The sequence below is a fragment of the Biomphalaria glabrata genome, chromosome 13, assembly GCF_947242115.1.
Source record: "Biomphalaria glabrata chromosome 13, xgBioGlab47.1, whole genome shotgun sequence".
Classification (NCBI taxonomy): domain Eukaryota; kingdom Metazoa; phylum Mollusca; class Gastropoda; family Planorbidae; genus Biomphalaria; species Biomphalaria glabrata.
The window spans coordinates 5248963-5269086 of NC_074723.1; the positions used below are offsets into that span (position 1 = coordinate 5248963).

At 38.2% G+C, this 20124-nt stretch overlaps 1 protein-coding gene across 14 annotated transcripts in view; it reads left to right on the forward strand.

Moving 5' to 3' along the window:
* LOC106079820 (uncharacterized) overlaps positions 1 to 20124 on the forward strand; it is a 67695-nt gene that overhangs the window by 27802 nt on the left and 19769 nt on the right. For 13 of the 14 annotated variants that reach the window (XM_013241027.2, XM_013241028.2, XM_013241030.2 and 10 more), the window contains exon 2: positions 5481 to 6952. In XM_013241027.2, the coding sequence (XP_013096481.2) occupies positions 5481 to 6952 (1472 nt within the window). Of the gene's footprint in view, positions 1 to 5480; positions 6953 to 14507; positions 14592 to 20124 lie in introns of all 14 variants that reach the window. The other variant, XM_013241038.2, reaches the window with a different exon arrangement.

Genomic DNA, 20124 nt, shown 5'->3' on the forward strand with positions numbered 1-20124 from the left:
GCTTACTTTTTGGACTTGGCGCCAACTGGTATGACATTAGTTGTCTCTGATCAGTAGTGTTCAGCTCTGGAAAGAGAGGATAATACATAATAACAAGTCCTTCAAAGCTGCATACTATGTCAAGAGGCCCGAACAAGGCTCTGGCCCCAAAACCCTCCTACAGAACAAAAACTATACGGAGAACTGTCGGATCTGGAAACCACTGCGCAGTTCATCTCAGATCTGAAATTACTGATCTGAACCCTCCGACATGTAAAATGAGAAGGAAGAAGAAGAAACATGATGCTGGTACAAGAATGGAGTCAAAAGGGAGAGGGGCGAGAGGGTTGTCGTTTGCAAAGTCCCACTTTTTAAAACAAACATATTTTTACAATTACATGTGTGTTCAGAAAAATAGGGTTACTATTCGTGTCAGTGAAAATGTTTCAGATGCTTGTATTGTAATGCAAGTCTTACTAATAATGAACCATTTTCTCAAATAACTGACGAATGCTTAGCTTATAAAACATTTGTCTTGTTGTAGAGTTGCCGTCTGCTGACACGTTCATCGTTATCCCTTTTTACCCTTGCTGGTCTACTTAATAACAGCGGTTCTCAACCTTTTTTTTTTTTTTTTTAGTTCCGCGACCCTTTTTTGTGATTGCCAACTATGCGGCGACCCCCAGCCATAAAATCATCATTATAATTTAAATATCTGCTATGCTTGTCAAAGCTGTATGTTCAATCACGAAACAGAAGATATTGCTGCTGATAGGCTAAATAATACATACAATGTTATCTTTATGATTTGGATTTATTTAGTTTTCAATAGAGCATTCACAATATTCGTGTTTTGGACTGTGACTATTTGAAAGGCACGATGGAACATTTTAAACTGCTCGGGTAACTGTATCCTGCCATGCTACACAATTTTTGAGACAGTTTTTTGTGGAAAAAAAAATAAAAAAATCTAACGTCAATGCGAAGGTTGAGCTTGTTTCTGTTTCACCCAATCGGGAATGATTGGGTCAGTCTTTGCAAGACCAGAGTGGTTGTCATCTGCTGCTTCAAGGTTACTTCTGTATTTAACTAGGTTGGAAAATCCTGTTTTAACTCAGTGAAGATTACAAAGATGTCAACCCAGGGGGCATGTTCGGTAGTTTACTTTCTTCGCTAAAGATCGCTTCCTGTTTTGGTTTTGTTTTCTAATTTAAAAAAAAAATCATTTTAGAACTTTGTCTGATGCAACGTCTACTTTTTTCTTTTCTGAAAGCGAAAAATCTAATTTTTTCAAATCACTTATGCAAGCAGTTTTTTTTTTAAATAAAAATACACCACTTTTACAACTATTCACTAGTAATAGTAACAAACATTGGAGGCTCTTTAGTAGGGGAGATGACAATTTATCATATTTATAACATTTATGCAAATGGTTTTAGATTTTTTGTCAATTTTTTTTTAGACAAATGTATGCTAAGTAAACTAAGTTCTGTCATACTAACTACTACATTTACACAAAAAAATGTTTATACTTTTTTTTTTAAAGAGAAAAAAATTATTTAGTATGCATATAAGTTGGACATAATTTAAAACAATTAATAAGTAGTTTTTCATATTATCGCGTGAACTGCAGGGCTGTACGATTGCTGTAAGACACTTAACTAAAGGAATTGTTTTTTAATTTTTTAATGGATTTTTTTTTTTTTAGGATTTGAATAAGAGTTTGACCCTTTACAAAAAAAAAAAGATCAATTAGATCTACCTTCACATTCATTTTCACCTATCCTTTGGTCTGCTGTGACGCTGGGGCACCACACAAGATCTGTCAACCTTCTTGCTCCATTCTTCTCTGTAATTTTGTCTTTGATAGAATTTCATTTTGATGTTCTTTCTGTAAATATTAAAACCTGCCTTTTTACCTGCCTGGGTGGACCACTTCGGAGGCCGATTTTGAGTTTGTGTTTCCACATAAACTGTCTTTGTAATTTTTTTTTTAAATAGTGTAATTCTTATTGAATTACTTATTCCGATGACTTTTGGTGACTCATTCTGTACCAAAACTTTGAGATGCAGTCCACCCAAGCATACTCGGAGCAGCATCTTTGTAAATGCATATACCGGTATCTTCAAATGACAATTAGAGTACAAAAAATACTAACTGCCCATCATACATTGTGTACGATGTTAAGTTGTTGTTTCTTTGAGACAAAAATCTATTTTTTTCCTTTGGTCTTAGGCGACCCCATGGAGAATCGTCATTCGACCTCCAAGTGAGTCGCTACCCATAGGTTAAGAACCCCTGACCTATAATAGTATGCGAATGTTCCTAAGTCTATTTTTATATCTAGTCACAAGTCTACATTAGAAAACGTGTGTTGGTGCTTGTCCCATTTTATGAAGGTAACCTATTGGGCCAGAAACACCAATCACATCGCCCTGACCATTCTCCTTATTGCCCGCGCTTAACACTTGGATGGATCGCGCGGGAAAAAAACAAACTCAGCCTTGCCGAGCCACCCTCGCTTTAGTCTGCTCAGGTGAGGTCATGTAACAGAGAACTGTGAAGACAAGGTCACGTAATATATGTACCTACAACATTTAGTCTTTTAGTGCGGGAAATATTTCTAAAGCTCTAGGAATGCTTTAATGGAAGCAGATCTATTTAAACAGGAGTATTAGCCGATTGCACCTCACTGCGAGCTGTATTGTTAACATTTTGGGGTTTAAATTGTAAAGTTTACTTGAAGTGGAGGCATTTAAAAAAGAAATAGCTCTATGCCAATTGCTTACAACTGCCCCAAAAAAAAAAAAAAAAAAGTCCAGCCAGTTGACCTTTTAAACTAGTTTGCATGTGTGCTTCACCCTCTCTCCTCCTCTGCTAGATCTAGTCGAGATGAGATCTAGAGACTACAAGCGTGTGCCATGTGCGAATGGTTCTGTCCTTGCTTGACTGGCGCTAACAGTTTATCCTGCCCTGACCCCCTCTTCCCTCCCCCCCCCCAATATTTTTTCTCCGGTGGCGCTGTGGGTAAGGTGGGGTAGATTTGAGGAGTTGTTGGCCCTGTGTTTGAGTGTGTAAAAGAGAAAGGTGAAGATGAGGTTGCGGGAGAGTTCACTGTGTTGGGAGGCTGGCTGTCATTGAAGGCTGTTGATTGGAGAGAGAGGGGGGGGGGGAAATGTTGTATGATAGACTGACGGTGGGGTTTTCATTAGCACCTTCCACAGTATCGTCTGCTGGGATCACTTGGCTATTTAAATAATCTGTTAATTACAGACATTTCCCCCACAATGTTAAATTTTTTTTTTTTTTTGTAATATAGAGTGATAACTTAAACAAAATTACACACAAGTTAGCCCCGCAGTACAGAAATGATTCATAGCGAAATGTGCCACAATACACATGCTTACGTTATAAGAATTATAGACAATATACATTCCTTGAAGGCCTATGCCCTAACTCTTAGTAGCTTCACCACTACAGATCTCGTCTTATAAATTCATCGATTTTCACGAGCCATTTGTATAGGTCAGGATGACCCAAATGGCCAGGTGACGTCATCACTACACTGAGATGTATGTATGCCACTTATCCAGACATTATTAACAGTTGTTCTCATTTTTACGTTACTTGGAAACTAATACTAAGGCTACAGCAGACCCAGCAGCGACCTACATATTTTGCCACATCCAGCGCAGGCATAGCCGTTGCAAACTAACAAACTAGATTATGTACTGTAAAGGTTACACTTACCGTTACCCGTGAAATATATACTTGAAATATTAGAAGATGTCTTATTAACATCGCTCCTAGAGCACTGATTTCTGTTTTAACAGCCGACATCTCTAAGCCTTAGCCACTAAGTTCATCTCTAAGCCTTAGCCACTAAGTTCATCTCTAAGCCTTAGCCACTAAGTTCATCTCTAAGCCTTAGCCACTAAGTTCATCTCTAAGCCTTAGCCACTAAGTTCATCTCTAAGCCTTAGCCACTAAGTTCATCTCTAAGCCTTAGCCACTAAGTTCATCTCTAAGCCTTAGCCACTAAGTTCATCTCTAAGCCTTAGCCACTAAGTTCATCTCTAAGCCTTAGCCACTAAGTTCATCTCTAAGCCTTAGCCACTAAGTTCATCTCTAAGCCTTAGCCACTAAGTTCATCTCTAAGCCTTAGCCACTAAGTTCATCTCTAAGCCTTAGCCACTAAGTTCATCTCTAAGCCTTAGCCACTAAGTTCATCTCTAAGCCTTAGCCACGTAGATCAGAGGCCAATTATTGCGGGTTACACCTTCTTTTCTATCCACTCTTCTGTTTCTTCTACGGCTATCATAAATAATAGAATAAGAGTTTTAAAAGAATGCACCAAAACGATTTGTGCTATGTTCCAAAAAAGTGTATACAACTTTTTATTTCGTGTTATACAAGTGCTCCACGTGACCACCACACGGACAACATCAAGCAGATAGAAAAATTCCTCCCAAACACTTTTCAGGATGTCTTCCGTCCACTGTGCTGAGTGCAGATGTTACTCAGTTAGTCATGTCGTTGATCTTTACTGGCAACAGTGCAACACAAAACTTTGTCTTTAACATACCCCCAACAGGTCCACTGCACTGTGTCAGTGGCGTTTGTTTTCGCAAACCCACACACAATAACGCCTTCTTCCGGGGAGTCGCCATGTTGAAGGCAAATAAGCAAGTGACTTTCCTACAGAGACAAATTGAAATCGACAAGTTGAAAATGGCACCCAGTGAAACAAAAGAGAACTCCTGTATCAAGTGCCCGCTAATTCAGTCCATTCAATTGCTTTCAAAAGGAATAGATGCGTGATGGCTTTGGCGCTTTCTTTTTGAATCGCCCTGTAGGCCTATAGTGGTATACATTGGAAAGTGTGAAGGGTTAAATTAAATGGTTCCCACAAAATACAAGTCAACTTTTCCTAATGATAGTACACCCACAAACATGTCTATACCGGTAATGTAATTTTTTCCATGTCTGAATGTACAGAATCATTTAGCAGAAGATGTATTTTGACTGCTGACCATGGGCTAGACTCAGAAAACAAATAAGGTCGTGGGCAAAACATGATTTCAATATTGCCGATGAATTGTAAAACTCAGGGGCGTAGCCAGGAATTTCCCATCGTTTGGGGGCCCGGGGACTTGACCTTTTGGGGTCCCTGCATTTTGCGTAATATTTAATTTTTAATGTAAAAAAACACTCATTTTGGGGCCACTCAAGTGGGTGCCCGGGGGGGATTTTCAGTCTCCCCCCTCCTCCCCCCACCCTAGCTGCGCCACTGGTAAGACGATATGTTTTCAGGAACATTCACCATATTCCAGTATTAAGCAATGTCTCTATATTTGTAACAATATTCTGGTATATAATCATTAATGTGTTCTTAGCACATTTCTTTACTTTATAATCTTATTAATCATGTGCATTGAATTTAAAACAGAATCAATTCTATTTGAAAGTAATGATTCTAGGCACTCTTCTTATTTTTCAGAGATGAGCAAAACACATCAAGTATTGCTCACCAAATGCCACCTCAGAACCTTAGCACACCAACTCAACAACAGCAACATCCAGAACACCATCAGATGAGCCAGTCTTTGGTAGAGCAGCATACAGTGGTCAGTATGACCGACCAGCACTCGGCCCTGGAGCACGCTCACAGTATGGCGGAGCATGCTGCTCACAGCATGCTCGATCTCAGCGAAACGGGCAGCTCTTTAGAGCACCTCGCCGGCGGTGGTCACTCTTCACAGTCATTGGTGGATCTGACCACGGGACGTAACCCTGATCAAACTATAGATTCAGTGTCGGCGAACGGGAGAAGGCAGAACCAGATGCACGATAGGATAGGATTAAACGAAGGAGGAAGAGACCTCGGGTCTCTAGGAGGAGGAAACCGGCCCCTCTCTGGGTTAGGGGGAGGCTCCTTGTCAGACAGGCAGAACCAGCCGATGAGAAACATGACACCCGTCGGGGGTGACAGTCGGGGTGTTCATGGCGGTGGAATGGGAAATTCATTATCGTCAGATGGACATGGAAGTGTTGGGCTAGCTGGGAACGGCAATGGTTTGCCTGATCAGGGTGGTTTCAATCCTGAGCAGTCTCAAAACTTGTTAGATTCCATGTCTTCTCGAGGCCGACCGCCTTCCATGGGCGGAGGTCAGCATAATTTAGGGACAGTGGATCAGCAGCAGCACGGCGCCCAGCAGTTGCCTCCACACATGAGAGGTCTCGCGGAACACCAGTCCCACCAACACCAAAGCTTAGTGGACCATCACTCCCAACAGCAGAACATGGACAACAACACAAACAGCCATAACGGCCGCGGAGGGATGTATGGTTTGGACAGTGGCAATGGCCAGCTTCATTCGCGGCCGGGCTCCACGCTCTTGTCTGAGGGCAACAACCGCAATGACGCTCGTGACCTCTCTCGGGGCGTTTACAATTCGTCGTCAGGTGATCGGCCCCAGGGCCACCACTCTACGTCACTTATAGAAGAAACGATAGCGGCGGTGGCCTCCAACCTCAACAAGTCGCCTGACGGTGGACTAATGCCGGGACCGCTGCCACCAAACTCGATGATGGGCCATCTTGGCACGTTGGGCTTGATTCGCGCCAGCAGCACGGGGTCTCATCTAGGTCACGGCAACGACGAGACCCTCGCAGACCTGGTCGGGAGACACCACCCACACGGGATACCAATGTTATCGGAGCGGGCTAGCCAGTCCCTTTCTGGCCTCATGGACGACCACTCCATCGGGGCCTCCTCTTCCGGCCACGGGCCAGGGAGGGAGCTGGAGAAGACTCACCCTTGCCTGACCTGCCTGAAGATGTTCCGCAGCAAGCAGCAGTTGGCCCAGCATAGTCTGGTGCACACGGGTGTGCGAAAGCACATCTGTTCCTTCTGTGACCGGGCCTTTAAACAGCTTTCCCACTTGCAACAGCACGTTCGGATCCATACAGGTTAGTACTTAGACTCTACTATTTACTTTTCTCTATTCTGTTTGTTTGTTTTTAGTTTTGTTTTTTTAAACGTTGGGAGCTGCGCATCTGGAGGGTCAGTATGTCTAAGAAGATGTCTCCTTATTCTACGCTTATTCAATGCTTCAAGTGGTCATTTGGGTGTGTGTGTGTGTGTGACTTCACCTGTCATTTAGAAACCATGGCGCTCCAATTCCACTAGTTCCACCACAGACACGTGATTCACTTGAATCTCCCTCCCCCCCCTTTTTTTTTTCTTTTAACCGCCCCTTTTACACCCGTTTTTATTTTCAGCGACTCCTTTTCTTCATTAAATGTGTGTGTGTGTGTGTGTGTGTTTCATACATGTGTGTTTGTGACGAGTTTCTTGTGTTACGTCAGAGCGAGTTTAAATTAACACCAGCTTCCGTTTTTTGTTTCTCCATTAACTAGCAATTTTACCTTCAGATTTTGGGATGTCACAGGTTTTGGATGCCTTACAACTTTGACGGGGGCTGGGGGGGGGGGGTCAGAGAAATGAAGGCTTGAAGAGAAATGTCCCATATACTGAAATTGTACTTGGGTGTATATTTACTGCACACTAAGTAGCACTAAGAAATGTTGACTGGCCCCAATGCCTTGTGTTCGCCCATGTCTGAAGTCAACATATAGCTGTATTTAACCATGTTCATTTCTGCTTCTGTTTGTGTTATCTGACCAAGTTTAAAGTGTGTTTAAAAGAACTGCTATACCGGAAGACAATTAGCGAATTTATGTGTGTGTGTGTGTGTATTTATTTAAAGGAGGCAACTTAGTAGATGTCGATAATTAGCAATCTGAACGATATGTACTATCCCTGTGGATTGGATCCCGTTAATAGAAATGCAATTTCAAGACTTTTGGTTCCGTTACTACTTTGTTGGATTGTTCGGCTTTAATGTGCAGCTAAGCACCAAAGTGCTCCTCCAGTCTCGACACTTGTTACTGTCTGTTGTCTCTCGGAATCCCGTGTTGGAACAAGGGGACACAGTGCTGGCACACACACTCGTATGTCTATAGAATGATCTCCAAACTACTTGCTTTGTATGTCTCAGCCTAACCACTCCCACCCCTGTCTTCATCACACTCTGTTGCCTTTATCAGATTTTTTAAAAAAAGCTTTTTTTTTTTTTCCTTTAGTGAAATGTTTCTTTAAGCTCAACACTTTCAACCCTTCAACTCAAGAAATCCACTATCTACACATTTAGTCCAATGCTATACATATTTTTAGTTCTTTCATCGTGACCATTAAAAGCCTTATATTTATAATTAATACATTTCCCCTCCTAATTGTCCATATTAATATTTACTAGATTAGGGGGGGGGGGGGCTGTACCATAAAAGCCATCGTAGAGATTACTTAGCCTTTCAGTGGCTTGAATAATGTACGAAGCTGACATGTGAGTAGACTAAGATATGAATAGTATAATAGTCTTTAGACTAATAGTCATTGGAAATGATACACGACAGCAAACATCCTCATTAAAAGTCAGATAAAGATACCAGCATTGTAACATTATTTTTCACATAACCAAATTTTTATAAATTATGTCTTTGGGGGTGTTATTTCATCTTGTGGTCTTAGCTTTCATGTTTACTTGTACACATGGCGCTGAAGTCTGGTCAAGATTCTTTATACCATCTTTCCACTACTACTAGGAAGATGATGTTAATTTGAAGTAGGTTGTTAGAGGAAATGCCATTCTAACGATTTACAGATATTTGTACAGACTTAAGTGAATGCGTCTATTTAAAGCAGCCCAGATTTAGAATTCACTCAAGTTGTCTCATCTTGATACATTTAAAAAAAGAAAAAAGATTGGTCCTGATTTCTAAATGTGACATTGAAAAACGAATTCCATAAGTTTGAAGTCATACGTTTCAGACGATTTTACTGTCGACTTTCTCTCATTGACGCCTTTGGGCGCATTTCTTTGTATTTGTTTTTAGTCAAAACATCTTGCCCATCTCTAGAGCCAATGGGATTGTCTTAACTGTGGCTACATCTCTAGAGCCAATGGGATTGTCTTAACTGTGGCTACATCTCTAGAGCCAATGGGATTGTCTTAACTGTGGCTACATCTCTAGAGCCAATGCTATTGTCTTAACTGTGCCTACATCTCTAGAGCCAATGGGATTGTCTTAACTGTGGCTACATCTCTAGAGCCAATGCTATTGTCTTAACTGTGCCTACATCTCTAGAGCCAATGGGATTGTCTTAACTGTGGCTACATCTCTAGAGCCAATGGGATTGTCTTAACTGTGGCTACATCTCTAGAGCCAATGGGATTGTCTTAACTGTGATTACATCTCTAGAGCCAATGCTATTGTCTTAACTGTGCCTACATCTCTAGAGCCAATGGGATTGTCTTAACTGTGGCTACATCTCTAGAGCCAATGGGATTGTCTTAACTGTGGCTACATCTCTAGAGCCAATGCTATTGTCTTAACTGTGCCTACATCTCTAGAACCAATGCGATTGTCTTAACTGTGGCTACATCCCCAGCGTCAATGGGATTGTCCTAACCGTGGCTACATCTATAGAGCCAACGTGATTGTCTTAACTGTGGCACTGTTGGGCGCCAAGTGCACACATTCCAATTCACCGCCACTACCTTTGTAGAACGACCTTTCCAACCCTGCTCCAGATCTAGTACTTGACCGCGTCAAGATGTGTGGGACACCTGCTGACTACCAGAACTATTATCTGCACATGTCTTTGGTTTGACAGGAGATAAGGGATCGTGGCTATGTAACAGTTTCATCCAGAACTAGGGAGTTCCTTGACTGTGTTTCCCAAGGGAGAATGGTTAGAAAATATCAAACTGCACAGATTATATGCATAACAGACAAAATTACCTATTGTATGTACATACATATATCTTTTGTTATATAACATTTTCTGTGTAGCTAAGTTTCTTATCCCTCATCAGTATACCCCCCCACACACACACACCAATGCGTTTTTCTTTATTAATAAAATGTAATTATATTCAGACAGAATTGAATCAAAGTTCGTACAAAAAAAAGCCAGAAATGTTTAATTGTACACACCCACACAACTAAACGGAAAGCGAATTAGAATATGCGAAGTTTTGAATATTTCTGACTGAAAAAACTGCCTTCTCCCTCCGCAACTTTGTGCGTTAGACAAAATGTGTTGGCGGGTCTTTATGAGGATGTCTCCCGGCATTTACTACCGATAGATCTTTATTACTACAAGTACATCTCTAAGAACGCTGGCCCCAGAACTGCTTTCATCGTGTTGTTCGAATATTTCGTTTGGTGAAAGTTTCAGACTAGTATTGATTGCCTGGCACTTTAATCCTGAAACAGGTACTGAATGTGGCTTCACGCTGACCCAAAGGAAACCCAGTGATTGGTTTATCTACTTAGGAAAGAAACAGTTCTGTGTTAGCATAACATCTTATCTCTACGGGTGTAGTGGACCACACGTTATTTGGTAGAGACGAATGCGTTCCAAAACTTTGATCAAATGCCCCATGAAAAGGGAAGAGCTGGTGAGACGTGGCGTCCCCAACATTCCATCTAGAGTTCACTCTGTGTACCAAACCAATTAACAGAACGCTTTCTTGTACACGCTAGGCTCGCAATGTAATTTAAACGTGTCAAAGCGGATGCGTCCTACCTGCATATTGATTCAATTATGTTTGATATCAAGGGAGATATACATTTACTTTCCAGCAGCTACCCATTGTACACAGACTATTCAAAAAGCAATTAGCGAAGGTTGGCGGCAAAATGGGACATACTGCTTAGATTTACGTAAAAATATTGAATAATTCCAATGATAGGCCTTTAGTAAATCTAGACTTTAAAGACGGTGCGCAAAAATTTTCCTGAACATAAATGCCTTATCGGAAATTCCCGAACGCGATAGTCCTTTCAAACCGATGTAGGGTCTAGACCTAGATTTAGCCACTAGCCAAATTTACATGTATTTATTTATTTTTTTACTTTGAAAAAATCATAACGTTCAAACTAGAGTTTTCTCCATGTGGCCAACGAGCTAGTAATTTTTTTTTTCTCAGCGATATACATCAACTGTTAAATTTATAGGAAAATCGTTAGAGCAGTATTCGAGAATCGCGTGCACCCAGGTTTCACTTGAATAAGGTATTTTTAAAATAAACTTTCACTTAACAAAACTGAAAGAAAAAGAAAATAGATTCATTGGTTTATTGAATTCTAAAAACACAAGAAAATACTTTTAACGGAGTCCCACTTCTATTACCTACCCTTTTCTTTACTGCCCCCCCCCCCCTCTCCTCCGCCAACAATCTTCTCTGTCTCTTGGCAATTCACAGTGTCAACGCTCCTCCCGCCTCACATCCTCTACCCCACCCAGCACTCGCCTCGTTCACGTCACAGAACTGTGATAAGGGAAGAAAGAAAAGCGAGAGGTGGGGGGGGGGGAGTTACTAGTTGCAGGGTTTTGATGAAAGAAAAATAGGCTGGGCCCAGCCACAACACTGAAAGATAAACATTCAGGGCTGGCCAACTATTTTTACAAGTTATTCCTCGTAATTGGTGTTTTCAAAAAATTATTGAATATTTTTAGGCCAAGGCCGAACAGTTTCACCTATACCGTCCCGGTCTTGCTAAGATGGTGTTAAAAGCATTGATATTTTTGCTTTTTCAAAGAAGTCTTTTTTTTGTTGCTAGTAATTATTTGAAAGTCTGTTTGATTCTAATCAATGATAGTTGTACTTGGCCTACGCAGCATCAAGTTTCATTTTGAACAGCGAGTCAACGTTGTAGCGAAGTATATTTCATAGTATGAGCTCTGTTAAGTGAAATCGATGTTAAGCTTAATATGCTACGGGGGCATGTAACTTGTTCAAACGATATAAACATATTAGAGGAAACCGGATTTGAAATATGATGACGAGTTCTTCATTGAAAATAAACTAAAGACAGAAGAAAATAAACTAAAGACAATGATATAGTGAACGACTCGAGTTCAAAGTTCACTTTGAATATTTCTAGCCGACTTTTGAAAAAGTTGATTCTCTCTCTCGCGCGCGCGCTGAAAGCTGATCTAGATCTAACTGGTTTCAAATAAAGTTCTAGTATAATAAGTAAAATTAAAGTGTATACTCAAACCCTAATCTCTTTTGAGCTGGCGATGTTCAACTGTCTCTAAGGCCCAAAATTTTACAGACGAGGGTGTCATGTGACTAGCACAACGACAAACAATTCTCACATACCCTTTCAGTGACGTCATTGAATCTCGAATTTAAAATTGCTAAAACATCCTCAGGGATTTAGAGTCAACGTTCGTCTTGATTGCTGTAGACCGTAAAAAAAAACCTTTGTCCCAGCATCTCTTTGTGACAGACTGTAGACAAGTCTCACGTCAGTAAACACAGACTGTAATTTCACGCCACCGACAGCCTTTTATGTCAGATGATTATTGAATAAAAACTTACCATGGCCCTAGCTTAGCTCAAAATTACTCTTTATCTGAATCGAGAGTCGTCAGAATTATCAGAATCACTCTTTGTCAGAATCACTCTTTATTAGAATCACCTTTCATCAGAATCACTCTTTATCAGAATAACTTTTCATCAGAATCAATTTTGATCACAATCACTGTTTATCAGAATCACCTTCATCAGAATCACTCTTCATCAGAATCATTATTCATCAGAATCACTGTTTATCAGAATCACTTTTCATTAGAATCATTATTCATCAGAATCACTGTTTATCAGAAGAATTCTATGTATCACCCTATCAGAACCTTTATTTCATCTCTCCAACAAAAAGTTGCTGCTACCTTTCAGAAATAGATTTCTCCCAAAGGAAATAGATCTGCTGCATGCATTTTGATTTACCCCCAACAATCGACGATGGTAGTGAAGGTGTATATACTTGAATAGTAATATCTTCTTTTCATTTGGAGTTGGGATACCGATACTACTCTTGCATCGCGGATAACTTTCACACTCTCTACCTGCAAATAATGTTCACTAAATCAAGGTGGAGAAGAGCGCTTTCATCTTGCGAGGTAGCATTGACCTGCGCTACAGACTCGGTCCATCTAGCTTTTCTGTACATGGACAAATTAGTTCATCTTTTTGCATGTGTTGACTTCTCTGTTATAAGCGGTCACGCTTGGTAAGCTTGAAATATAATTGCTGCAGTGAATATTGAAAACGTTCCGGCCAATGTTTGGCTTACCTCGTATGTACTAAGTAATGTTGTTGGGAGATTGGGATCAATCTATTCCAAGACACACGTCCATCTTTATACACTCCATTCCATGTTGATACTATGTACCGTTTGTGTTACCACCACTGAGCTAGTTCAGTGCTAGATCAGCAATTAGAGTGTGATTACAAAATCAATATTGTAGATAGTTGTTTCCCAACTATTTGAAGCCAATTGGTTTGTCCTTTTTTAAAATCAGCTTTGTCCACCTTTTTTTTTTCTCAATTTAATCATTTTCTTCCCCTTGTAGATCTGTGTATGTCAAGTATTATAGGGTGGTGAATAACACATTAGGCGGTAGCGGGACTCGGGGGGAGAGTTTTTTTTGTTTTTTATTTGATTTTTTTGTTTTCTCTCCTGAATTTTGTGTCAACCTTCTCTTCTTTCCTCTTTTTTTACCCTTGCACCTTGAGCAGTGGTCATCATTGACCACACTTGGGGATATTTAAAAAAAAATACATTATTGTTTGTATCATAAGTTAGAAACCTCCCGTCTTTGTTTCACGCTTGATTTCGACTAACCCAATTTCTAACATTTCCCTATGTATCTTGGAATGGCTTTGTATGCATGCTGCTTCATTATTTACCCACATTAATTACGTAATTCTTCTTTTGAATGTATTAATTTGTGTGTGTGCCTACAAACTGTTTCTAATTAACTTTAAAATAGCTTTGATCTGATTGATGGTGCTTATTAGGCTGTATCCCATTCTCTGTAAGCTTGTGTAGTGATTAGAAAGCTTCTTAGAGTGTGACCGAAGACCAACTTTTATGTTGTGTTTGTTTTTCAAATTTTTTTCTTCTCCTAATTCTATCATTTCCAGCCTAAGCTATGTCTTAATGTTCTACGACTTTCATTTCATTTTGTTTGTTTTTTATTTGGGCTCAAGGTATACGCATACTCATAGAGACATGTAAACAAGCTGTATGAGTAACAAAAATCGTACGAGCAGATTTTGAGTGCAGCTAAACTTTGAAACGAAAGTGTGAACTGTCACGCTATGATAAACTTTTACAATGGCTGGTGGTAGTTCTTATACCTAGCCACATAGAAGCCAAAACAACTACCAAAAAAAAAAAAAGAAAGTCTCTTCAAATTATAGTTCCATAATTTGTTTTAAATCAAGTCATTAATTAAAATCTAAATGAGTGACAAATTTGTTTTTGAGTTTAGAAATGGCTAGATGTAAAGTGCAGACGTTAATCATTTTGAGAAGAGATAGAAACCAAAAAAAAAAACCTAAAAAAAAACTCAAAGTCTGTTTCGATTTTTGTCTTCTAGGGGAGCGCAAGTACATGTGCAAGTTCTGTGAGCGAGGCTTTAAGCAGCTTTCACACTTACAAAAACACACTCGAATCCATACTGGTATGTATTGGTTTGGCATGGCAAGCCCTTCACTAACTGAAGGAATTTGACTTAGTTCAATTAAAAAAACCCAGACAACTTTGACTAGTTTTTAGAGTAGTTACTTTTCTTTTTACAAGATCACATTTTAATAGTAATTTCTTTTTTTTTTCTTTTTCTGTTTCTAAATCAACAGGGCAGCCTAAACAGATTAAACACAAAATCAAGTTAGAAACAAACCCATAAACTTAAACAAGAAAAAACAAAACGTGTCAGAATTGTGTGTGATTATTATGACTCGAGTAGTATTGTGAACAACAATTGAATAAAAACCGATTACTTTGGCCTGTTGTACTACTATATTTAAAGAACGGTGCAATCGCTCACTCAAACGCTAATTCACTTGACTCGACTCAAGTTAACTTGATTTAATCATTTACAAATGTTAATAATAGCTTGAACAATTTTGTTTTCTTTATGTAGGACAACGCACCCCGAGTCGCTACCTCTGGAATAAACTGTTAAAAATTGTCTGATTTTATTTGTAACGATTGAAAGGAATATTCTATACATAATGACGCGAATCAAGTAGTAATATCAATCATGAACTTAGTTATTCTCTGACTCTGCCAGGATAGGGATACCTTAAAGGAAAGCATAAAATCACTGTTTTTAATGAATGTAGCCCTTTTAACACTCTCTCAATTATTAATAAGCATCTCGGTGTAAATTATAAAAGCAAATATTCGTTTTTAAAAGTACGTTTAAATATATATATATATATGGTGTTAAGAGAGTTTCTATTGGTTCATCCCAGATATTTTCTGAAACAGTACGAGACAAACAAAATTTAATGTTTACATTCTTGCCTTCATAAATGAAAAACAAATTGAAATTAAAATGATATTCTAAAATTATTTATAGATTTTTGAAAAAAAATAAATAAAAATAATTGTGTTCTTGTCGTCAATGAGACTATTTTATGAATTTGTAGCTTTCGGTTTTTCCCTTTTGACAACTAGGTGATAGCGGTGACTAGAACTCGCCCCGGAAACGTCCTCTCTGCGCATGCCTGTACTACTTGGTGGCATGTGTCCAATATCTACTTCCTCCCTTCTCAGCAGTGATGCATGTTTTCTTTTTAGAATGCACCTAGGAGCTTGTGGCTATGTCACAATTTTGTACATTTTTTTTTTAGTTCATATTGTATATATATACATATTCCTGCATGATGATAATAGATATAATACCCTTTATTTTATATAATTTTTTTTTTTTTTTTTTTTTTTTTTTTTTTTTTTTTTTTTTTTTTTTTTTTTTTTTTTTTAATATTTGTTCATATTCATATTTGACAATGTGTTGTTTTTTTTTTTGGTTTCGTAGATACGCATAGAAATTGTATATTAGTAATCCCTGCATGATTATTTCCTTACAGAGAGTGGCCCTCCAGTCTGAATGAGAGCAGCACTATCATACACATACAACATTATTCTCATATCATTTTATGTAAGCCTTTCAGTTTTTACTTCTGCCTTCGCCATTCTGTCACTTAATGTCAAGAATTTATTGGACTCTTTATGCTATTATTTTTTTTCTCTACATAAGATATAAGCCAATCCTATTCCGTTTTTTTTTTTTTAACTCCGCTATTTGATGTATGTTTTAATGCCATATCTTGCGATGTATTTTGGTTTTCTGTTATTTTATGAAACTTCTCTGTTAAAACTTTTTTTTCCTTCCTTTTTTTTTTCCTATGATTGTTTTGTTAACATGATCCTTTACTTAATGTTATGTTTGTGGATGTACTATGAAAAAAATGACATGTAATAAACCAAGGTGTTTGTGTAGACTGATTCTTTTTATTTCATTGATTTCGTACATGGTGTGTTTTTTTTTTTTTAATTTTTCATACAAACCAGGACTAAATTATCATCTACTATTAAACAAAGTTCCAACCGTTTCTAACATTACTTACTGGCGTTGTTTCAGCTGTCGGACGTGAGATACAGCCTGGGTTTTTTTTTTAAACCTTCATCCCACACTCACCCCATCATTTTTTTTTCTTCATACATAGCTATATGTATCTGTCTATATAAATGTAGATATATGCTGGTTGAGGTGTGAAATTGAATCCCTGGAACCCAATGTAAACACCGAGTCTCCCGTGAGAGTCAAGTAGGACACGCGTTGAGCGTCTGAGCAGCCCCCAGACTGGCCCGGATGAACTCGAGAAGAGTTCGCTGTGGAAAAAAAGATTCGTGGCATGTTAATGCATGGGTATTTTTGTACCTTAAATAAGAAATACTGTGTGTGTGGCTTCTGGGAGAAACATTTTGAATATATCTAGTTAATGGTCTTAATAGTTTAGAAAACTTGGGAAATAAAGACTCCAATTTGGTAGGTACGGGACAATCATATATATATATGGTATACTCGAAGACAAGCCTTATTATATATACCGGTATATATATATATATATATATATATATATATATATATATATATATATATATATATATATATATATATATATATATATATATATATATATATATATATATATATATAAAAGTTTGTACATAAGTAACATTTTACATGAATTACGCTTTGACTTTCCTGATTTGGTAACTGGCGAGTAATAACACTCATACGACATAATAGTTAATTTAAGAGAGAATAACGATGGAATAAGGACATTCTATTAAAATGTTCCCCTCGAAAACAAAATGTATAGTTGAACACTGTTAATAATTAATTCTCGTAAAAGTACTTTGTAAGGAAAGAGAGTTAGTTAGATAGAGATTCGTGTATTCTATTGGTGAAGTAGTTTGTGTCTTTAAAACGGAAAGGAAGTCAGCTCTAATGTGCTGGTGGAGTTCTGGGACTAATGTTCAGTCTTTGCCAGGCCGTCTGTGTGCTCCCGTTGTATGCCAGACCCACAGACGCCGACAGCATCAGTACTTCTTCCTCCACGAGAACTAGTTTCAACCGCATGTCTGTGCTGGAATGGTCTGAAGACAAGGGAGGGTTGATCCTTACCGCTATCCCCGACCGTTTGGTCCGAATTGATCACGGGGTGGGCATTTCGAGTGACGTGTTGTAACAGACTCCTAGTACTGGTATTAGATCGAGAATCGTTATTGACTGCTTTGAACAAGTAGACCTTTGGCAGCATGAAACATGGTAGAAAAATAATTGTGTTTAAACTCAATCATGATCACGTTTTAATAATGAGATGTATTAATAATATCCATATTCTTTTAGATTTTTAGTATGATGACAAGTTAATGATGTAGATACCAGTCACACATGAAAATACAATATCTTAAAAAAAACAACAACACCTAATTTGATATAGTTTGCAATACCAACATGACTATTGGACATATAAGAGCCATCTAGTTGTTCTAGGGGTCCATTTCAAACAAAAGAGGCTTGAACGAATGCATTTATTTTTCATAGAACCCTGAATGACTTGCAGAGAATTCAACTATTTTCTTGATAGATAATATTCAAATCTAAATAATGTTCTATATAATTATAGATGATTCTAAATGCTGAAGACCAAAAAGAAAAACGAATTCTCTCTAATATACAGTATCGGATGCTAATACAGTTATTACCATTATAGATATATGTAGAAAAAAAAAAGATTTACATTCCATGTGTTTATTCATACACTAAATTAACTCAGGTGTTGTGTTTCCGATACTAAATATTATATGCCCATTTCAACCAATATTGCACTCGAGAATCGCATCGTAATTCAAAACCATATAGCAGATACAACTTTGACCTGCAGCTTCTAACATGATGTGATGTGTGAGACAGAGAGAGTAGAACCAAGCGAACACCGTCCAAGGCCGGTCCAGTGTACAGCTAACCCTCTTTACGAAGGCTCCGACTTCAACCTTCGTTAATCATCAAGAGTACATTCAAACAAACGTAACCTAATGTGTCCCCCCTGTCGATGTAACTGCAGAAGTTATTTTGATACGTATTCAATAATTGTGCTGTGTTTCACCACGCAAATCAAATCCCAAGATCATCACTGCAACAGATTGTTGGGGGGAAAAACTTAAGTGATCTATCACTGCACCTTTCAATTAACTGCAGGCCTGCGTGCACTGTTTCTATACCAAGTGACATGCATAACTGGTGCGTTAGTAATTATGTAAAAATCACGTTTGCATGTGTCATGCTAGTGTGTAGGATGCCAGTAGTGTTTGTGTCTTCCTAGTGTGTAGAGAACCAATCGATCGGGTTTTGTGTTTGTTTTGTGTCTGTCACACAGCCAGTGTCGTTAATGAAGAAAAGGAGCTAGTCATTTTTGTGAGCCCCGCCTTCAAACTTACCTTTACTTGCTAATGACGTCCCTTTCAAGGGTAGATAATTTAGTTTGGTTCACCTAAACCTGCCCCCCCCTTTTTTTTTTTTAAAATATTTAAAAAAAAAAAGGGGTGGGGGCTGAATGTCCTCCATTATTGTGTGTGTGTGAAGAAAAAAAGGAGTGGTGTACATGTACTATCGCAACATCGCAGGGCATTTCCGTCAGTGTGCTGGTCACATTACTGACGCCACAGTTGTCTGTCCGTGTGTCATAGTTGTCTGTCTGTGTGCCATCGTCACTCAACCATGTTTGACGTAATACTTACGAACTAGTAAGCTACAATATAAAGCTATAAATAACGAAAACACTGAGGAAAAAAAATGTTTATCTTGCCAAGAGCCTTTTTCCTTGTATTATTATTATTTTTCTTTTGTTATTGTTTTTTTTGTACATCATTCTTTTAGTATTAGTGAACTTTGTATATTTTAAATTCCAATAATTGTGTCTTAAAGTTTTTATTTAGTCATCGAGATGTGAATGTGAAGATTATCTAAAGTTATACTTTTTTTTTTTAATTTTAGCAAAATGTAAATTATATTTAACAAATTTAAACACACTTGGATATTGACAACAAACACAATGAACGTATTTATTTATTTATTTTTTTCGTTCCTATTTTGCCCCTGGAATACATTTGTTTTTTTACTGCATGCCTACAATACAAAAATTGCTGGTACAGACGTTTCTGTTTTTGAGTATGACTCGGGCCTGGGACTTTATTCTCGTGTTGTTTTTTTTTAAAACCCTCCACCAAAAAGGTCACTTATACTTCCATAATATATTTGGCATATTTAAAAAAAAGTTCTATATGTTTATTCTCTTTATCTCCTTCATGCACAATGTCCCTATATTTCTTGTTTAAGGGTTTCCTAATCATCATCATTAGATCAAACATACAGCTCTTAATTGCCTTGCAGTAATTGTCGTGTTGTTCTTTCTTGGCAAGAACTAATGCGGACGAAGCAACGGTGGATTAATTGAAATGTGTGTCCTAGACAAGAACTAGATCTCTCGACTATTAGGTCACAAGTAGAACTAATGGCGTACACGTTTCCTAAACAAAAAAAAATTCTGATCCAACTCCTTTAAAACAGAACCTTAGATGAAATGTTCCACTAAACCTAAAACCCCACTGAAAGGCTAATATTTCAATTAATTTCACTT